The 19,874-nt window shown below is 72.8% G+C and overlaps 7 protein-coding genes across 7 annotated transcripts; 5 read left to right on the top strand and 2 right to left on the bottom strand.

Annotated features, from left to right (window-relative positions):
- Positions 1-1,379: 1,379 nt before the first annotated feature.
- AURANDRAFT_62582 (hypothetical protein) lies at positions 1,380-3,260 on the top strand (the record flags this gene model as incomplete). The annotated part of the gene is made up of 1 exon (XM_009037011.1): positions 1,380-3,260. One exon carries the CDS (start codon positions 1,380-1,382, stop codon positions 3,258-3,260), a length of 1,881 nt encoding a protein of 626 aa, XP_009035259.1.
- Positions 3,261-4,721: 1,461 nt separating this feature from the next.
- On the top strand, positions 4,722-5,144 carry AURANDRAFT_8155 (hypothetical protein; the record flags this gene model as incomplete). The annotated part of the gene is made up of 1 exon (XM_009036536.1): positions 4,722-5,144. A coding segment is annotated over one exon (423 nt), but the record flags the coding sequence as incomplete, so codon positions are not given.
- A 3,809-nt stretch (positions 5,145-8,953) lies between these two features.
- AURANDRAFT_36703 (hypothetical protein) lies at positions 8,954-10,367 on the bottom strand (the record flags this gene model as incomplete). Its single annotated transcript, XM_009036641.1, has 1 exon — positions 8,954-10,367. One exon carries the CDS (start codon positions 10,315-10,317, stop codon positions 9,028-9,030), a length of 1,290 nt encoding a protein of 429 aa, XP_009034889.1.
- A 595-nt stretch (positions 10,368-10,962) lies between these two features.
- On the top strand, positions 10,963-11,652 carry AURANDRAFT_23449 (hypothetical protein; the record flags this gene model as incomplete). The annotated part of the gene is made up of 1 exon (XM_009037012.1): positions 10,963-11,652. The coding sequence occupies one exon, from the start codon at positions 10,963-10,965 to the stop codon at positions 11,650-11,652; it is 690 nt and encodes a 229-aa protein (XP_009035260.1).
- A 1,113-nt stretch (positions 11,653-12,765) lies between these two features.
- Positions 12,766-14,442, top strand: AURANDRAFT_52842 (hypothetical protein; the record flags this gene model as incomplete). Its single annotated transcript, XM_009037013.1, has 1 exon — positions 12,766-14,442. One exon carries the CDS (start codon positions 12,766-12,768, stop codon positions 14,350-14,352), a length of 1,587 nt encoding a protein of 528 aa, XP_009035261.1.
- A 909-nt stretch (positions 14,443-15,351) lies between these two features.
- AURANDRAFT_6107 (hypothetical protein) lies at positions 15,352-15,927 on the top strand (the record flags this gene model as incomplete). The annotated part of the gene is made up of 1 exon (XM_009036512.1): positions 15,352-15,927. A coding segment is annotated over one exon (576 nt), but the record flags the coding sequence as incomplete, so codon positions are not given.
- Positions 15,928-16,421: 494 nt separating this feature from the next.
- AURANDRAFT_845 (hypothetical protein) lies at positions 16,422-18,419 on the bottom strand (the record flags this gene model as incomplete). The annotated part of the gene is made up of 1 exon (XM_009036478.1): positions 16,422-18,419. A coding segment is annotated over one exon (1,998 nt), but the record flags the coding sequence as incomplete, so codon positions are not given.
- Positions 18,420-19,874: the final 1,455 nt, after the last annotated feature.

Here is a 19,874-nt window from a genome sequence, read left to right as displayed (position 1 = left end):
CACCCGACGGAGATGCGCACGTCCGCGCGCTCGTAGGGCGTCATGCCCATGTCGTCGAGGTCGCCCTGCTCGAGGTGCGCGAGGTCCGACACCTTGCGCGCGCCGAGCTCCGCGATGGCCGCGCGGTACTTGCCTAGACCGCGGCGCTCGAGCCAGGCGTCGAGCTGGGACGCCTCGGCCCGCCGCTTCGACGACTCGAGCAGCTGCTCCAGGGGCTGGCTCAGGTCCAGCTCCGGTGCCGGCTCGCCGCGGCCGAGCGCGGGCGCGGACCACGAGAGGCCGCCCTTGCGGATCGGCGGCGGCGTCGCGGCGTACTCGCGCGCGTCCGGCGGCGCGGGCGGCGACGCGGGCCGCGGCGACCGCGACAGGCAGCCCACGTTTGGCAGCCCCTCGTCGTCCTTGGCGAAGCTGCAGCCCGACTCCTCGAAGAGGAGGTCGTCGCGGGGCGGACTCGGCGGCGCCGCGCCGAGGCAGCCGATCGAGGCCCGCCCGTCGACCTCCGGCCGTCGCGCGCCGTCGCCGTCGTCCGAGAAGAGCCGTTCGAAGAGCGGCGAGGCCCGCCCGTCGAGCTCCGGAGCGGCCGCGGCGTCGCCGTCGTCCGAGAGGCCCGCGTCCGAGAGGAGCCGCCCGAAGAGCGGCGACGCGCAGTTCTGGGGGACGGCGAACGCGTCGTCCTCCTCGAAGATCGTCGGCCCGCAGTGCGCGAAGGCGTCCTCCGCCTCGTCCCGCGTCTTCACGTCGTGGACCTCGAGTCGGTCGCGGGCCGCGTTCACCTCGTCGAAGGAGCCGCGGGGCGCCTCCCTGCGCGGCGACGGCCTCGCGGCGCCCAGCGCGCGCGGGCTCGGCGCGAAGACCGCGTCCGACCGCGCCGGCGGCGCCGTCTTTCTGGCGCCCAGGCCCCGCGGGCTCGGCGCGAAGACCTCGGCGCCGCAGGACGTGTCCGAGCCGGCCTCGGAGAAGCCCTCGAGCGCGCCGTCGTCCAGCAGGATCGTCGTCGTCCGCGGCTCGCTCTCGACCGACGTCGTCCGCGGCTCGCTCTCAACCGACGGCGCCCGCATGAGGCGGCAGGGCATCGGCTCGTCGACGTCGCCCAGGGCGCGAAAATACCGATCCCAGTCGGGCTCTTTGGGTGGTGGGGGCGTTGCTTTCACCGGCGACGCCCGCGCGGCGCCGAAGACCGTCGAGGCCCAGCCGGACACCACCATGGTTTCTCAAAAAAGGTCACGCATACGCCCGAAGATCTGCCCACTGCAGATGGGGCAGCTGTGTGAACCTGAGGCATCCAAAAACTGCACGCGCAGGACAAGACGGCACCTTTACCTCGCTCGTGGAGTTGCAGGGTGGATCGGGCTGAAGCGATGCGACCTGAGCTGTTTTCAATGCGGCCATTCCTCGGCCGCCGCCGGGCGCTGCTGGCCCTCCTGACATTCGCGGTCGCCTCCGGCTGGGCGCCGCAGCACAGCGCGGCGAAGCATCCGCGGCGCCTGCTCGGCGTGCGGGGCGTCGAGGCGCCCAACCCGCCAACCTCAAAGGCGCGGCGGACGCGGGCCCGGCCGCCCATGCTGACCCAGTGGACGGCGCCGCGCGGGTCCGCCGCCGAGGGCGCCGACGGCGGCTACCTCGAGACGCTCACGAAGAAGGTCCAGCAGTCGCTCCTCGCGAACTCGCTCGAGATCCAGGTGCCCGGGCCCGGCGCCAAAAGGGAGGGCGCGTTCTTCGAGGGCGGCAAGCGGCGGCCCCGGGCCCTGCCCATCAACGCCGACCTGCTGAACTGGCGCGCGAAGCGGGCCCTGCGGCGGGGCCAGCTCCGCGAGGCGCGCGCGCTCTGGCGCCGGTGCGTCGACGTCGACCGCTACGACGGACGCGCGTACATCGCTTTAAGCCGCGACCTCGAGTTCCGCAAGCGCGACGCCGCGGGCGCCGGGGCGTTGCTCTCGGAAGCGCTGAAGCTCGACCCGTCCAACGCCTACGTGCGCCAGGCCTACGCGGTGCTTTTGGAGCGGCGCGGCCGGCGCGACGACGCACTCGCGGAGCTCAAGCTCGCGGTGGACTACGACCCGGGCCACGGCGCGTCCTGGGTCGCCATGGCGCGCCTCCTCACGCGGGACGTGCGCGACGCGCCCCTGCCGCTCGACGGCCGGGACCGGCGGCGCCGGGGCCGCGACGACGAGGACTGGCTCGCGGGCGCCAACTGGAACTCGCTCGCCGAGGGCCCGCGGCGCGGCGACCTCGCGCGCGTCGAGGAGGCGCGCCGGTGCTACGCGAAGGCGCTGGAGGCCCAGCCGCGGTCCTACTTCGCGCTGTCGGCCTTTGGGGATCTGGAGGCGCGGCTCGGCAACGTCGAAGAGGCGCGCGCCCTCCTGAACGCGTCGTGCGCGGCGAACCCGCGGAACGCGGGCTCCTGGGTCGCCTGGGCCCAGCTCGAGGAGCGCCGGGGCCTCGGTCTCCCGCGGGCCCGCGAGCTCTACGAGGTCGCCCGCAGGGCGCACCGGTCGAACACGCGCGTCTTCACCGCGTGGGCCGCGGCGGAGGCGCGCGCGGGCAACGCGACGGGCGCGACGAAGCTCTTGGCAATGGCGACGCGCGCCGGCGGGCTGAGCCCCGGGGGCTGCCGCGACGGCAACGTCTACGCGACGCTCGGCGACGTGCTCCAGCGGGACCTCCTGGACTGCGACCGGGCCGCGGACGCGTTCCGGCGCGCCGTCGCCGTGGACCGCGCGCACGCGCCGGCCTACTACAAGTGGGCGACCATGGAGGCGCGGCGCGGCGACGTCGAACTCGCGTCGGACTTGTTGCAGCAGGGCATCTGGGGCTGCTCCGGCGTCGCGCGTCCCGACGACGTGGCCAAGCTCCACCGCGCCAAGGGCGAGCTCGAGGCGAACGCGACGCTGGCGCTCAAGCAGGACGCCTGGGTGCACCCCGACGGCGCGGCCGCGCTGACCGACGACGACCTGCTGCCCGCGGCGCCCTGGGACGCCGCCGCGGACGGCGCGCGCGCGTCGTTCCGCAAAGCGTTGGACGCGTCCGCGAACGCGGCGACCTTCGCGGCCTGGGCCCGCTTCGAGGCGAACCTCGGCGAGGCGGACCGCGCGCGGGCCCTGCTCGAGGACGGCATCCGCACCTGCGGGGGCGACCCGAAGATCTGGCGCGAGTACGTCGCCTTCGAGCAGCGCACGCGCGGCGACCGCGGCGCGGACTACGCGAAGGCCCGCGCGCGGGGCAACTTCCGGGGGTTCGCCCAGCCCTCGGCGGCGCGCTAACGACGCTCTTTGGTCTTCTGGTAGGCGGCCCGTGTAGTACGCGCTGCGCACGGCATCTTTGCGGCAACCAGAGGGCTTGCCGCCAGCCCCCCGGGGGTCGAGCCGGGCTGATCTTCGAGACGGCCTCAACGGACCAAGGGGCTGGCTTGCCGCACTCCCGACCTCGAGGCCTTGGCCGCAGGGCGCCTCCTCGTGCTCCTCGAGGAGACGCCGCTCCGCGGGCCTGTGTGTCATGGACGCGACGGAGCGCCTGCTGCGGGAACAAGCAATAGCGCACGGACTCGACAACTATGCGCCGGAGCCCGTCGATCCGCTGACGCCGGCCGACATCGAGGCGGCGATCCGCGGCGACGCCGAGGCCGACGAGGCGGAGCTCCACTCCATCGCCGGCTTGCGCGGCGGCCACGTCGCGGCGCGCGACGAGGGCGGCGGCAGCTTCACCATCGGCGCGCGGTGGCGCGCCGCGCCCGAGGCCGAGGCCGCGGCGCCGCCGCCGCGCGCGATCGACCTCGCGGCGTTCGCGTCGGCCGAGGCGCTCGAGGACCTGGGCTTGGACGCGCTCAAGCGCGCGCTGGCGCGCCGCGGCGCCAAGGCCGGCGGCAGCCTCAAGGAGCGCGCCGCGCGGCTCTGGCGGTTGCGGGGTCTCGCGCCGGGCGCGGACCTCCCCGACGACCTCAAGCCGAGCAAGCGGAAGAAGGCGAAGAAGCCCGCGGCGGAGGAGGCCAAGCCGGAGGAGAAGCAAAAAAAGAAGCGGAAGCTCGGCCCGGACCACCCCTGGCCCGCGGAGCCGCGGCGGCCGCGGCCCGAGGCGCCGCGCGCGCCGCTCATCGCCGCGGCGAAGCTGTCCAAGCGCGAGGCCGCCATCCTCGACTTCGTCGGGAGCGTGCCGAGCAGCCGGAGGTAATGGCGTGTTTTGTTGGACGGAGAGGGCAGACTTCTTGGCCGGGGGAAAAGACCCCCGGCAGCACGGCTCGATTAAATTTGGCTCGGTCATCTCTCGGTCACGAGCCGATGTGGCGAGGTGTGCAGCCGAAACTCGGATTGATGGCGCGCCTCTGCGTCGTCGTCTGCATTTTTGCGCCCGCTTCCGCGTTATGGCCGCGGCACCGGCAGCTCCAGACGGGCATCTCGACGCCGCTCGCGACACCCGCAATCCTGCGAGCGTCGGAAAACGACTGGAAGTGGGAGAAGCGCCAGCGCAGCCTCTTCTACGTGACCTGGGCGGCGCTCGTCGCCGCGGCCTGCTACGTCCACGTCTTCCGCGAGCCGGAGCAGGTCGCCGACGAGGTCGACGCGCCGCCGGACGACCGGTCGGACGGCGCGACGGCGTCCGTGCAGCCCTGGGGGACCGGGGCGTCGCGGTCGGTCTGGTCGTCGGCCGGCAGCGCGTCGGCGCTCCTGGGGTTTGAGGAGATCGAGACCCTGGCGGCGGGCGCGACGGCCGTCCACGCGACGTCGTCGCTGCTGGGCGAGGGCGGCGCGAACGTCGTCTACCGCGGCGCGTTCCACGGCGCGGACGTCGCGATCAAGTCGCCGCGGACCGCGGGCGAGCGCGAGCTGCGGGACCTGCGGCGCGAGGCGGAGCTCATGGCGGGCCTGCGGCACCCGCGCGTCGCCGAGGTCTTCGGCTGGCGCGACGGCCCGGAGCACCCGGGCATCGTCTTGGAGCTGGGGCTCGGCAGCCTCTTCGAGGCTATTCACGACGACGCGGGCCGGCCGCGGGAGGCCTGGGCGGCCCGGGACCCGTCGGACGTGCTCGGCATCGCCCGCGACGTCGCGTCGGCTGTTGCCTTTTTGCACGCGCGGCGCGTCGCGCATCGGGACGTCAAGTCGGACAACGTGCTCCTCGCGCCCGGCGGCGCGGCCAAGCTCTGCGACTTCGGCCTCGCGGCGTCCTTTTGTGGGGACAAGGCCGGGGACCGCTACCAGCGGCCCGTGGGCACGCTCGCCTGGATGGCGCCGGAGCTCCACGGGCGGAGGCCGCCGCCGCGCGGCGACGCGGCGCCGCCCGAGGAGGACCCGCGGCTGCCGCCGCCGCCGCCGGGGTCGCCGCGGTCGCCGAGCCGCATGGCCCTGGACGACTGGACGCGCTGCGACGTCTACTCCTTCGGGGTCTGCCTCTTCGAGCTGCGCACGGGCGAGGCGCCCTGGCGCGGCCTCGGCGCGGACGCGATCGCCGCGCGCGCGCGCGCGGGCGACCGGCCGGCGGCGGCCGTGGTCCACGCGTCGCCCGTGCTCGAGAGCGCCTGCCGCCTGTGCCTGCGGCCCCGGGCCGACCGGCCCCGGGCCGTGGAAGCGGACCTCGTGGACGTGCTCGACGTCGCGCCGCCGCCGCCCGCGCAACGCGAGCCGGGGTCGCCGTAATGACATTTTCCTCTGGCCTTGTACGTCAACAAGGAAAGCAGCGCCCGGAAGGCAAGCAACAAGGAAAACAGCACCAGCGGAACGCGCCCCAGCACCCTGCTGCTAACCAATCGGGGTCAAAAAGTGCTCATCACCGGCGGGGCATGTTCATCAAAACGAAGAAATTTACGCGCCCTCCTTCAGGTCGAGGGCCGCGTGCTTGGCGGCGAGGAAGTCGAGCTCGCCCGTCGCCGCGCCGTAGATGTCGGACGCCGTCGCCCGGTCCTTGTTCTTCTCCAGGAGAGCGGCGTCGCGGTCCGCGGCCTTGCCGAGCGCGGACCGCGCGGGCTTCTTGCGCTTGGCGTCCTTGACGAGGGCCTTGAAGGTGTCGTAGAGGTGCTCGCAGTCGCGCTCGGAGCCGCCGAGAGCCTCGACCTGGCGCAGCAGGTCGCCGCGGTAGATCGTCGCGAGCGTCTTGCCGCTCTTCGCGAAGGCCGGCGCGAGGTGCGCGTATTTCCCGCCGTCCAGCGCCGCGCACCACTTCTCGCAGGCGGCGGGCGACCACCTCTCCGGGCCTTTGAAGGTCTCGCGCTCCTTGTCGAGCTGCGACGCCTCGAGCGTCGCCGCGGCGTAGTCGAGCGTGCGCTTCGACTCGGCCGCGCGGGCCGGCGCCGGCGACGCGACGGCCACGAACGCCGTCGCGCCGTCGCCGTCGAAGCAGTCCTTCAGCAGCATCGTGAGCTTGGACCGGCGGTAGGGCACGTGCGTCGCCTTTCCGCCCGACGCCCGCAGCAGGCGCGCGCGCAGGCACTCCGTGAGGCACGCGAGGGACGCGTTGATGTCCCGCGCCTCGCGGAGGCGCGCGTCGTCCGTGCCCGCGGCGCCGGCCCGCAGCCGCTCGCTCCCGGCGAGGTCGACGACGCGGAGGCGGCCGCCGTTCGCGCAGATCAGGTCGCAGACCGCGTGGGACCGCGAGCTCTCCGCGTGGCGCTCCGTCGCCGCCGTCGCGCGGAGCGCGTTCGCCTCGGCCAGCGCGGCGTCGAAGGCGTCGCCGTCGGCGCACTCGGCGACCTTCAGACCCGCGGCTTGGATGTCGCCGGCCTCGTCCGCGCGCAGGGGCACCGCGGCGCGGTGCCGCAGCAGGTCGCCGCAGCGCTCGCCGCAGGTCTCCAGGAAGGACACGCCCACGGCGCCGCCGGTCTCGGCGATCAGCTGCCGCGCGGCGCGCGTCTGCGCGGCCCTCGCGCAGTGCGTCTTCCCGGAGCCCGTGGCCCCGTAGAGGACCAGCGCGCCCCGGCCGCCCGACGCCGCGACGGCGGCGACGCCGCGGCAGACGCGGTCGTAGAAGTCGTCGGCCGCCGCGGCGTCGACGGCCGCGTGCAGCCGGAAGCCGCGGCCGGGCCCGCCGCCGCCGGCGAAGACGCGCACGCCCGTGGCGCTCACGACTCTGCAGCCGCGGTCGCCGCCGTCGGGCCCGTCGACGGCCTCGACCCAGGGCCGCACGTGGGCGGCGACGGTCACGGAGGCCGCCGCGCTGGGCGCGGGCGGCGCGGGCGCTTCCGGCGCCTTGGTCGGCGCCGCCGGCAAGTCCGCATCGAGCGCTGGCGCCGGCGCGGGCGGCTTCGACGGCGAATCGCGCTCCTGCAAACGCGCTTTCAGGCCCTTGAGCGGGCTCATTGGCTTCGGGGTTTCAAGCGCTCATAATCCACCGGTCTGGCCGATGTTGATGGGCTATTGCAGCCAATTTGAAGGCTTGAGAGCGCCACTCCTTCGGGGCTGCCCGCGCGTGTCGTACGCTGGCGCCGTCGCCGGCGCGGGGGAGCCCGGCCGGGAGCCCAGTGCACCGCGACGCGCGCCTGAGCCCGCGAGGCCTGTGGAAGAAGCGGACCCTGGACGGGCCGGAGGAGGCCATGGGGGGCCGGGAGGCGGAGCCGTCGGGCGGCGGCCGGGGCGGGCGGCTCCTGCGCCTGAAGCTGCGGCGCGTGCTGGCGCACGGGGCCTACTTCGTGCCCCACGGGAGCCTCCAGTTCCTGCTCGCCGTGCCGACGGCCGTCGTGCCCGCGCTCCTCGCCGACGGCCGCGTGCGCGGCCTCGGCAACGCGTCGCTCAACGTCGCCTTCTCCGCGGGCACGGCGGCGAACGCCCTCGGGAAGCTGGGCAACGGCCTGCTCGTGGACGCCCACGGCGCGCGGCGGTGCGCGCGCGTCTTCCTGGCCGTCGGCGTCGCGGCGTGCGCGGCGTTCGCGGCGACGACGCGGCCGGCGGTCATGTTCGCGGCGTTCGTCGTTTTGCAGTACGCGGCGAGCGCCGGCTGGCTCGTGGGGTGCCGCGTGATCCACGACGCCTTCGGGAAGCGGGCCTGGACGTCCTGCTTCGCCATCCTCTCCGCGGCGTCGCGCGTCGGCTCCATCGCGTCGAAGTTGGGTTTGGGCGCGCTCCTCGCGGCGCTCGACTGGCAGGCCGTGGCCTTTGCGGCCGCGGGCGTGGGGTTGGGCCTCTGCGGCGCCGTGGGGCTCCTGCTCCCGCTCGACGGCAAGCGGCGCGCGGCGCCGGGCGACGACGGCGGCGCGCTCCTCGAGCCGCCGGGCCCCGAGAAGCCCGCGGCGCGCGAGAGCGCGCGGTCGCGCGTCGCGCGCCTCGCCTGCGACCGCGCGCTGCTGCTCTACTGCGTCGTCATGGCCGGCGCGACCTGCGTGTCGGCCTTCGACTCGCTCGTGCCGCTGCTGCTGACGGACCTCACGGACCTGAGCCCGGCGGAGGTAACGATGGCCGCGACGATCTTCCCGCTGGGCCTCTTCTCCTGCGTGCTCTCGGCCCCGCCCCTCCTCGCGAGGCTCGAGGCCTCGGCCGCGGACCCGGCGGCGAAGCGGCGGCGGCGCCTCCTCGCGGAGCTGGCCCTGCTGTCGGTCTCGCTCGCCGCCGCGCTCGTCCTCGCCGCGCTCGCGCGGCACGGCGCGGGGGCGCCGCCGGCGCTCGTGCTGCCCTGCCTCTTCTGCCTCGCCGTCGGCGTCGCCGTGACCTTCTACATCACGCCGAACGTCTTCGCGCTCGACGTCGGCGGCCGCGACGACTGCGCGACGGCGTCGTCCATCCTCGACACGTTCGGCCTCGTCGCGTCGTCCCTCTGGGCCCTGGGCGCGGGGAAGATCGCCCACGACCACGGCGACGACGCCTACGGCGCCTGGGCCGCGACCATGGAGGCCCTCGCGGGCATCGTCGTCGCGACGGCCGTCGCGGCGTCGCTCGCCGTCGCGGAGGTGAACCGGCGGGCGGCGGCGCCGCCGTCGCGCGCGGCCGTCGCCGCGGACGACGAGGAGACGAAGGACGCGCCCGACGACGTCGCGGCGCGCTTCGTCTAAGGTCTTACGCGGGGCCGCGGCGCTGCTCGGGCTGCTTGGGGCGGCGCGCCGGCGAGGCCGCGCGCCTATTGGCCCTTGAAGATGTCGATCTTGGAGATGCGCTCGCGGGCCTCCAGGCAGGCCTCGCGGGGCGCGAAGGCGGAGAAGCGGAGGTAGCCCTCGCCGCCCGGGCCGAAGCCCGCGCCGGGGATCGTGACGACCTGCGCCTCCTCGAGGATCGTCGAGAACGTGTCCCAGGAGCTGTGGCCCTTGAGGTCGACGAAGACGTAGGGCGAGTCGACGCCGCCGTAGTGGTCGAGGCCGAGGTCGTCGGCGAGGCCGCGGAGGATCTCCGCGTTGCCGAGGTAGTAGTCGATGAGCGTGTCGATCTCCTTCTTGCCCTCGGGGTCGAGGCACGCCATGCCGCCCTCCTGGACGATGTTCGACGCGCCGTTGAAGCCCGTCGTCATGACGCGGTTGAAGTCGTCGCGGACCGAGGACCCGTCGGAGTAGGTGAGCTCGTCGGGCACGACGGTCCAGCCGAGGCGCGCGCCCGTGAAGCCCGCGTACTTGGAGAACGAGTTGACCTCGATCGCGCACTGGCGGCTGCCCTCGATCTCGAAGATGGACGTCGGCGTGCCCTCGGAGCGGATGAAGGGCGCGTAGGCGGCGTCGAAGACGAGGATGGACCCGTCCTTCAGCGCGCGGGCCACGAGGGCCTCGAGCTGCGCGCGCGTCGCGACCGCGCCCGTCGGGTTGTTGGGGCTGCAGAAGTAGTAGACGTCCGCGCGCGGCACCTTGGCGAGGTCCGGGAAGAAGTCGTCGGCGGCGGCGCAGGGCATGTAGACGAGCTTGTCGAACTGGCCCGTCTCCTTGTTGACCTCGCCCGTCTGGCCCATCATGACGGACGTGTCGACGTAGACGGGATACGAGGGGTCCTGCACGGCGGAGACGACATCGGAGCCGAACATGAGCTGGAGGCGGCTGATGTCGCACTTGGCGCCGTCGGACACGAAGACCTCGGACGCCTTGACGCGGTCGCCGTAGCACGACGCGGCGATCTTCTCGCGGAGGTCGCCCTTGCCCTGCTCCGCGCCGTAGCCGCTGTAGCCCTCGACGGTGCCGAGCTTCTTCGCGCCGTTGACGAGGCCCGACAGGATGTGCTCGGGGATGGGCTTCGTCGTGTCGCCGATGCCCAGGCTGATGATCTTCTCCGCGAGCTCCGGGTTCTTCTCGGCGAAGGCCGTGCGGCGCCGGCCGATCTCGGGGAAGAGGTAGCCGCCCTGGAGCTTGCCGAAGTTCTTGTTGCGCACGACGTTGAGCGCGCCGGCGCTGGCCGCGAGGGCCAGCAGGGCGAGCAGGGACCGGGGCGCCATGGCACTGCTACAGGGCTTGCAGGCGAAGCAGGAAGCAGCACGCTCTTGTCGACGCAGAGGCGGCGATGCCGCGACTGAGACTGCATCTTGAGGTGTGGTATCCATCTTCTCCTCGTACCGATACGCGCTGCGCTGGGGCTCCCGGCGGTCCGTGCTCCTCCGGGCTGCCCTGCGGCGCCCGCGGCCGCCGTCCTGCTGCTTGCTGTTGCCGCCCCTCTTCTTCGCCGGGCCGGACTGCGCGGACTTCGGCGCCGACGGATCGTCGCGGACCGCAAGCCGCGCCGTCGCCTTCTCGAAGTTCGCCTCGTTGAAAGCGCCTTCGCGGCGCCGTCCCTGGGAACCATGCGGTCCCTGCCCGCGCACGGGGACGCGCAGGAGCTCGCGCAGCGGAAGCAGCTCCTGCTCCAGCAGATGGCCCTGCTGGATGAGCGCTGCTCGAGCACGTCGTCGCTCCTCGCGAAGAAGATGCGCGCGTCCAAGTCGCGGTCCCTCGCGGCGCCCGAGCCGCAACCCGCCGCCGCGGGCGAGACCTACGCGGCGCCGCGGCGGCGCCGCGAGCGGCCGACGACGTTCCACCGCGCGGAGCTCCCGAGCTCCATCGTGAACCCGCGGCTCAAGCGCGGCGGCGAGGCCGAGAGCCTGCGCATGCGCCAGCTCCTGAGGAAGACGGTCAAGTCCCAGGAATTCGAGGAGGCCGTGCGCGAGCGGCGGCCCTTCAAGGGCCCCGTCGCGGGCGTCTTCCGAAAAACGAAGGTCGAAGCCACCATGTTCCCGATCCGCTACCGCCGCGGCGAGCTGCCCTGCTCCATCGAGCACCGGGGCTCCGGGAACAACCTGTCCTGGATCTGCCCGCTCCTCCAGCTCGACTACGAGCACTACCTGCCCATCTTCTTGGACGGCATCCGGTGCACGGAGTCGCCGTACCAGTTCGTCGCGCGCCAGGGCTTCGACGAGCTCATCGAGGAGGCCAAGGGCTTCCCGGACTGCGTGCTGCCCTGCCTGCCGGACCTCATCAAGCCCATCCGCCTCGCGCTGAACACGAAGGACCCGGACATCGTCCACGCCGCGCTCCGCGCGCTCCAGAAGATCGTGCTCTCGAACTACGGCGTCGGCGAGGCGCTCGTGCCCTTCTACCGCCAGCTCCTCTCCGTCATGAATCTGTTCTTCACGAAGCGCCAGAATTTAGGCGACGCCATCTTCTACGGCCAGCGCAAGGGCACGGACCTGGGCACGGCCGTCCTCGAGACGCTCGAGCTCCTCGAGAAGACGGGCGGGCCCAACGCGTTCGTCAACATCAAGTACATGGTCCCCGCCTACGAGTCCTGCGTCCAGTGACCGCGCACGCACCGCGCGGCGCCGCGGGGCGCGATAACAGCCTCGAGGTGTGTTGGCGGAATCGACTTTGCCTTCAATATCCCGGACCTTGCACTGCATGATCGATGCGATCAATGAGAAGGAGAGCCTGAGGCGCGTCTGGGCCCGTCGTTCGCGGCCGTCCGAGCCTGCGTTCGTGGCCGTCAGAATGGACAAGGACGCGATGGACGAGCTCCTGGCCCCCATCGGCCAGCGGCGTGGCCATGAGCAACATGGAGGTCGACGACGCCGCCGCCGAGGCGGCGCTGGCCGAGGTGCTCGCGGGCGCCGCCGACGAGTCCAAGGCGGCGGACGAGGAGGCGGCGCGGCGGTCGGCGCTCGCGGCGCGGTCCGAGGCGCGCGGCAAGGCCATGGAGGCGAACCGCCACGCGCAGATCGCGTCGAAGCTCGACGCGCAGACGCTCGAGACGGACGGCGCGGGGAGGCGCGCGGTGCTCAAGTACTACGAGCGCGCGGTCTTCGGCTTCGCCGAGGCCCTCGAGGGCGAGGCCGTGCCGCCGGGCGACGCGCGGCGGCGCACCGTGCAGGCCATGGCCTACTACGTCGACCGCATGCGCGACGTCCGCGCGACGCTCGCGCGGCCGTCCGTCGACGACGACGCCTGCGACGGAAACATGCGGCGCCGGGCGCTCGTGGCCATGGCGCGCGCGGACTACCCGCTCCTGCCGCGCGCCGTCGCGTCGCGGAGCGCGGCCGAGGCCGCGGCGGACGACTGGCCCAAGTTCGTGCTCACGGCCGACGCGGCCGACGCGTTCGTCGCCTACCTCAAGGTCCTCGAGACCAAGGGCCAGGCGCCGCCGCCGGCGGTGCTCAAGGCGACGACGGACCTCATGGCGGACCTCGAGCGCCTCGCGAAGGCGCTCCGCGCGAACGCGCCGCCGCCGCCGCCGGGCTAAGGTCTGGTGCTCCTGTTTTTTGGGCGCTGATTCGGATAGGACTGCGATGCGAGGGCGCTAGGGAGGAACCAGGCTTAGGGGCGCCGCGGACGCGTACGGCGGACACGATGATGCGAATAACTCGAATAGCGAAGAGGGAGGCTAGACGGTTCAACGACGACTTCCTCTGTGGCAGGAGATGTGGCGACTTAAAATCCTCCTCGTCGGGGTCGCCAGCGCGCTGCGCGGTCCCGTGACGTCCATCCGGACGAACCGTGTTTTAAATGCCGCCGGGGACTGGGCCGAAGCCCGCGCCGCCGCCGCCGCGGCGAGCAAGAATCGGGTCGTTATGAAATTTGGCGGGTCCAGCGTCCCCAACGCGGAGCGCATCGAGCACGTGGCGAAGCTCATCGCAGATCGCATGGACGAGGGCATCGTGCCGACGATCGTGCTCAGCGCCATGGGGAAGACGACGAACGAGATCGAGGCCGCCGGGCGGCAGGCGCTCGCGGAGGGCCGCGTGCGCATCGACCACCTGCGCGCGCTCCACCTCGAGACGCTCGACGCGTTGGCGCTGCCGGCGTCCTGCGGCTACGAGGTGCGCGCCCTGCTCCGCGAGCTCGAGTCCCTGCTCGACGGCGTGTCCATGGTCCGCGAGCTCACGCCGCGGACGAAGGATTTGCTCGTGTCGTACGGCGAGCGCATGAGCTCGCGGATTTTGGCGGCGCAGCTCGTCGAGGCCCACGGCATCAAGGCCGTGCCCTGCGAGTCCTGGAAGCTCGGGCTGCGGACCACGGGCGCCTTCGGCGAGGCGACCGTCGACGAGGGCTGCTACCCCGACATGGCGAAATGCCTGCGGTCCATGGTCCGGGACCGCGACGAGGTGCCCGTGGTCACGGGCTACATCGGCAAGGACGCCGAGGGCCGCGTGACGACCCTGGGCCGCGGCGGCTCGGACCTGACGGCGACGGTGCTCGGCGCGTGCTTCCGGCACGAGCCCGAGCGCGACTTCTACGCCGAGGTCCAGGTCTGGAAGGACGTCGACGGCATGATGTCCGCGGACCCGCGCGTCATCCCCGAGGCCGTGCCCGTGCCCTACGTGACCTACGAGGAGGCGGCGGAGCTCGCCTACTTTGGCGCGCAGGTGCTCCACCCGATCTCGATGCTGCCGGCGTCCAAGGCCTGCGTGCCCGTGCGCGTCAAGAACTCCTACAACCCGGCCCACGAGGGCACGCTCATCGGCGACGAGGCGACCATCGCCGCCGCGCGGCGCAAGGCCGGCGCCGAGGCGCCGCTCCTCACCGCGCTCACGTCGAAGCGGTCCGTGACGCTCGTCGACGTCTCCTCCACGCGCATGCTCGGCCAGGCGGGCTTCCTCAAGCGCATCTTCGACGTCTTCGAGGCCGACGGCGTCTCCGTCGACGTCGTCGCGACGTCCGAGGTCTCCGTGTCCCTGACGCTCGAGCGCAAGGGCGGCGACCTGTCGCGCGACGGCCGCGCGCAGCTCGAGGAGATCGCCTACGTCGACGTCAAGCGCGACCGCGCCATCGTCTCCTTCATCGCCGACGTCACGCGGTCCACGGAGCTGCTGGCCAAGGTCTTCATGGTCCTCTTCTCCAACGGCATCGCCGTGGAGATGCTCAGCCAGGGCGCGTCGAAGGTCAACATCTCGCTCGTGCTCCTCGACGCGGACGCCGACCGCGCGCTGAAGCTCATCCACGACTGCTTCTTCATGGACAAGTGCAACATCGACAAGGCCGCGGCGGAGCAGGTCAAGGCCCGGTGATTCCGCGCCCTCCGATCGACCATCGACCGCGGGACCGCGCGCCGGACGCCCCGGGCCGCCGCGCGCTCCCCCAGCTTAACTGTACAGGAGACCTCGGGTGTTAGGGGGCGGGAGGCGTGCGTACGCGAGAGCGCAAGAGTTGCAAAACCAACTCGCGGCACCCCGGTACCTCCCCCGCCATCGCGCGATTGAAGAGAGCCGTCAAAGCGGCGTACTCCCGGGTCCAACTGGGTTCGTTGCGGGCAAACATCATGAGGTAAAAGGTCACGTGCGCGCCTGCGCGATGCTGATCCATCAACTGCACGACACCGATGAAAGTCTCATGGACAAACCTCGATCGAGCACAGTAAAGATGGGCGCCAAGCCCAGCGCTGCTCAGCTCGCCTGACGCGACTCGTTCGCGGAGGCCAGTCCCGGCCAGGGCCTTAATCCCCATGGGCGTCGGATTCTCGTCGCTGATATATGCTGCCATATTGTTGGTCGCTAGGCATCCTAGATGGTTGACGTCACTGGGCCGCTTAGAGCGCAGACTTTCCATCGCCATCGCCTGTTCGTCGGCGCGCACCTTCGCGTCGTGGTCACGGTCGGCCTTCGTGCGCAGGGGCTCCTTGTTCGGGCCAGCCGAGGGGCGCTTGGCGCACCGGGCTTTGTGCCGCGGCCAATCCATGCGTTGACACTCGACAGAGCAATATCGACGACCGCCGCAGCGACCGCAGAGTTGGAGCGGTTTGACCGTGAGCGGCGATTGCTGCGCGCACAAATCGCACGCGCGCCGCTCGAGGGACTTCTCCATGGCCTTGGTAATGTCGCCCAGGGGAATCGCCATCGATTCGAGCCCCGGTAGCGGACCCTCGGCGCAGTGTACAGCGTCCAGGACGAGGCCGACCCAGGTAAACTTGGGCTGCTTATTTATGGTTCACCTCGAAACATTTTGCCAATTTTTGCCACAGCATCGCAAGCTCGACACACTGTGCCGTCGCCGCCGCGCACAACACCGCAATGAAGATAGTCGGCTTGACCGGCGGCATCGCCTGCGGCAAGTCGACGGTGAGCGCCTGGCTGCGCAGGCAGGAGATCGCCGTCGTGGACCTCGACGAGATCGTGCGGCGCCTGCAAAAGCCCCGGACGCGCGTCGTCTACGAGCTCGGGCGCAGCTTCCCCGGCGTCGTCGACGCCGACGGCTGCCTCGACCGCGGCAAGCTCGGCTCGCTCATCTTCAACGACGCCGCGCAGCGCAGGAAGCTGAACGTCCTGATGCGCGGCCACATCTTGCGCGCGATGGGCCTCGAGCTCCTCGGCCACTTCCTCGCGGGCACGCGGCTCGTCGTCCTCGACGCGCCGCTGCTCTTCGAGACCGCGGGCCTCTCGAGCATCTGCGCGAGCTACGTCGTCGTCGGTACTTCCAGCGACCAGCAGCTCGCGCGTCTGGTCGAGCGCGACGGCTGCGACGAGGCCGCCGCGAAGGCGAAGATCAACGCGCAGATGCCCCTCGCCGCGAAGCTCCAGCGGGCGCACGTGCCCGTCATGAACCTGGGCACCGTCGGCGAGCTCGAGGACCAGCTCGAGCGGACCGTCGCGCCCGCGCTCTGGCGGCGCGCGAATCTGTGGTGGTTCCTGTCGCTGCCGGGCCTGTTCGTGCTCTGGGTGCTCGTCTTCCGCGGCGCCTTCCTCTACATGCTCGCCACGTGCCTCGCGTCCGAGGAGATGAAGTGCTTCACGGACTTTTTGGACGGCGCGGACGCGGACCCGGAGCCCGGCGAGGCGTGAGTTATGTAAGACGCCTAGTACTTGCGGGCGTTCTCCTTGAAGCGGGGCGTCGGGCTCGTCGCGAAGCGGGGCGCCGGGCTCGCGGCCTTCATCGGGGACCGGTTGCGGCGGCGCTCCGTGATGGTGTTGCGCCGGTCCTCGCGGAGCGCGGGGCTCGGCGCGTCGTCGAGGCCGTCGAGGCTGTCCTCCGTGCGCTTCGGCGTCTTCGGCGCGCGCTCGACGGCGTCGAGGAGCGCGAGGGCGCCGCGCAGCGTCGCGCGCTCCTGGAGCGCCCGCGCGCGCGCGGCCGCCGCGTCGCCGTCCTCCGCGAGGAGCGCGGCGTGGTCCCCTCCCGCGTAGACGTCGGCCATGAGCGTCGTCTGGAGCGTCGCCTCGACCTTACCGACGACGTGGGTCATGACGATCTTGGGCACGAGGTCGCAGAAGGTCTTGCGGACGACGGAGAAGTACGCGCGGACGAGCGCCTTGACGGCGTCGACTTCGGAGGACGCGTCGAGCTTCTTCGGCCGCCGCGGCTTCGGCGCGCCGCCGCGCCGCGGCGCGTCGCGGAGCACGAAGGACTCGCGGCGGTCGCGGCGCGGCGCCGGCTTGGGCGGCGTCGCGTCCGTGAGCGCGCCGAACCAGCCGCGCGGCGCGTCGGGCGTCTTCTCCGCGGCGGGCGGCGGCGCCTCCACCGCTTCCTCGTCCTCGTCGTCGGAGAAGCCGCCGCCGCCGCCGACGAGGGCGCCGATGGACACCGTGAAGTCGCCGAGGGCCGAGCGGAAGTCCGGGTGGCGCGTGTTCACGTGCGCGAGCTCCATGTCGACGAGATCCTCGACTTTCGCCAGCGCGGGCGCGCGCGCGGCGCCGACGACGCCCGCGACGGCGTCGAGGATCGCGGCCTTGAGCTTCGGCGCGCGCGCGAGGCGCCGCGCCGCGACGCGCCGCGGGCCGCACCGCGGCGCCGCGTCGCCGACGCGCCGCGCGCACGCCGCGAGCTCGTCGCAGACGAGCGCCACGCACGCGAGCCCCGGCTCCCGCAGGCGCCCGATCTGCTGGCGGACGACGTAGTAGAAGGCCTTCTCCGGGGCGAAGAGCGCCGGCGCGGCGCCCCGCGTCGCCGCGAGCGCGTCGCGGACGTCGTCGTCGCTCACGCCGTCCAACGCGTCGACCTTCTCGAGCGACGCCGAGAAGACGCGCTCGAAGACGAACGCGACGCGCGCGGCGCCGGACCCGGCGCTCCCCGGCGCGCCCAGGGCGTCGTCGGCGGCGCCGTCGCGCACGAGGGCCACGTAGGCCTGCGCGTAGCCCAGCACCGCCTCCAGGCAGTCGCGGCCCGCGTCGCCGCCGCCGTCCGGCTCGTCGCCCCCGAGCCGCGCCACCTCGGCCTCGGCGATGGCGAGGTGGCGGCCGCACTCTCGGCGCAGCGCGGGCACGGCGTCGACCGTCGCCGCGACGAGGAGCGCGGACAGCTTCGCCGCGAGGCGCGGCACGCCGCACGCCGCGGGCACGTCGGCGTAGGCCGGTTTCGCCGCGAAGAACGCGCGCTCCTTCGCGCGGCTCTCGCTTAACGACAGGCCCCGGTCCAGGTCCCGCTGGCCGCGGCAGACGATGGCGACGTAGCCCAGTTTGAGCGGCAGCAGCTCGTTGCGGAGCGTCGGCGCGCAGTCCGTGCCGTCCTCCATCGCGTCGACCTTGGTGAGGACGCCGATGGTCCGCGCGCCCGAGGGGTCCGCCTCGCGCGCGAGCAGGAGCGCGTCGGAGTTCGCGAGGTCCTGCGTCGCCGCGGACACGCAGAGCAGGATGGACCGCGGGTTCGCCGCGAAGGCCTGGCAGAGCGCGCGGATCGTGTCGCCGATGTCGTCGGGCTGGCCGCGCACGGGCACCTTCGTGACGCCGGGCAGGTCCACGAGCGTCAGCGCCGGCGCGCCGGACGCGTGGACGCGGAGCACGATGGGCGTGCCGCAGATGCCCTTGCCGGGCCCCGCGACGGCCGCCGTGCGGTCCTCGATCTCGCGCCGGACCGCGTCGAAGTCGTGGAACACGTCCGTCCGGTGGCCGAAGACGGCGTAGTCGCCCCGGCCGTCGCCGGCCTCGCGCGGCCGCAGGTGGAGCAGCAGGGGGCACCGCGTCACGATGCCGGACCCGCGCGGCAGGAAGCTCAGGCCCACGAGCGCCTCGATGGCGCTCGACTTGCCCGACGACTGCGAGCCGAGCACGACGATCTGCGGGAGCTCGAGGGCGGCGCTCCCGAGCGTGAGCGCGAGGGCCTGGAGCTGGCCCAGCGTGTCGACGACCGACGCATCGATGACACCCATCGTAAGCTCGGCGCGGGCGTTGGCGCGTCGGAGCGGGCGTCGGTGCGACGTCGGCGCGGGCACAGGCCGGCGCGGGCACAGGTTTGCAACCGTGAGCTTTTTGCTCGACCACCGCGTTGACGGCTCCTCCGACCCCTCTTCACCTTTGCCCTCGGCTTGCCAAGCAGCCCGTGCCAGCGACGACGATAGACAACTTCTCTCTACCGCCGACGCCGAAAAGGCCGACGTCGCCGGCCGTCGACCCCCGACCCTCGCCCGGAGTTTGTGGGCCAAGCAGCCCGGGCCGTGCCGTGCCAGCGACGAGAAGTAACTGTTGCCTACCATGACCATGGTCCAGAACGCGCCCGTCGACTTCGCCGTGTGCCGGGACACGGACGCGCGCATCGAGATGCTCACGACCATCAGCGCCCAGGGCACGGCCGACGAGTTCCTGCAGCAGCTCAGCGACCTGTCGACCTGCGACGCCGAGGGCCTGGCCCTCGCCCGGGCCATGCTCGACTGCCGGGGCAGCGACGACGGCGGCGGCGGCAGCGACGACGGCAGCGACGACGGCTACGCGTACGACGACGGCAGCGACGACGAGTACTTCCCGGAACCCGAGCGGCCGCCCCCGCGGCCCAAGGGCGGCGTCGAGGAGTCCAAGGGCGGCGACGACTACGACGACGACTACGGCTTCGAGGAGAGCAAGGGCGAGCCCGAGGAGCCCGCGGAGACGGACGCGCAGCGCGAGGCGCGGCTCAAGGCCGAGGCCGAGGACGCGGAGTTCGCGAGCTCGTTCATGGCGCTCCAGGAGACGGCGGCGACGCTCTGGAACTGCTGCTCGACGGCGGGCACCATCGCGACGGCGCTCATCATCAAGCTCTTCGACAAGGTCGGCGCGCGCCGGGGCCGCGGCAAGAAGTGGGTCGACGAGCAGACGCCGCGTCTGCTGGAGGCCGCGGCGGCGACGATGGCGCCGGGCACCGTGCGGTCCTCGGCGAAGCAGCTCCGCACGGGCCTGGGCATGGCGCTGCGCGAGGACGCCTTCTACGACTTCCTCGCGGCGTCGCACGAGGTCCTCCGGTTCAAGGCGGACGAGTTCGACGTCATGGCGGCCGAGGCCGTCCAGGCCAAGTACGGCGAGCAGCCCCAGCAGCCCCAGCAGCCGCCGCAGCGCGGCTTCTACGAGCCCAACTACGGCCGCCAGGCCCCGCGCCAGCCCCAGGGCCGGCCCCAGTACGGCCTCGACGCGCCGGACTACGGCGGCTTCGGCGGCGACTTCGGCCAGTACGGCGGGTCGCAGCCGCCGCGCCGCGCGGCGCCGCGGCCCCACGTCGACGCGCGCGAGGCGTCGAAGAAGGCGAGCGGCGCGCGCACGGGCAAGGGCTTCGGCGAGGCCCGCTTCACCGTCGCCCAGGACTGGAAGGACCGCCTCGCGCGCGCCAAGGGCTCCTACGCGCCGCGCATCGACGCGGCCGC

This window comes from Aureococcus anophagefferens (assembly GCF_000186865.1).
Source record: "Aureococcus anophagefferens unplaced genomic scaffold AURANscaffold_5, whole genome shotgun sequence".
Classification (NCBI taxonomy): Eukaryota; class Pelagophyceae; order Pelagomonadales; family Pelagomonadaceae; genus Aureococcus; species Aureococcus anophagefferens.
Note: the sequence above shows the minus strand (reverse complement) of the source record. Positions and strands in the feature narration are given on the sequence as shown.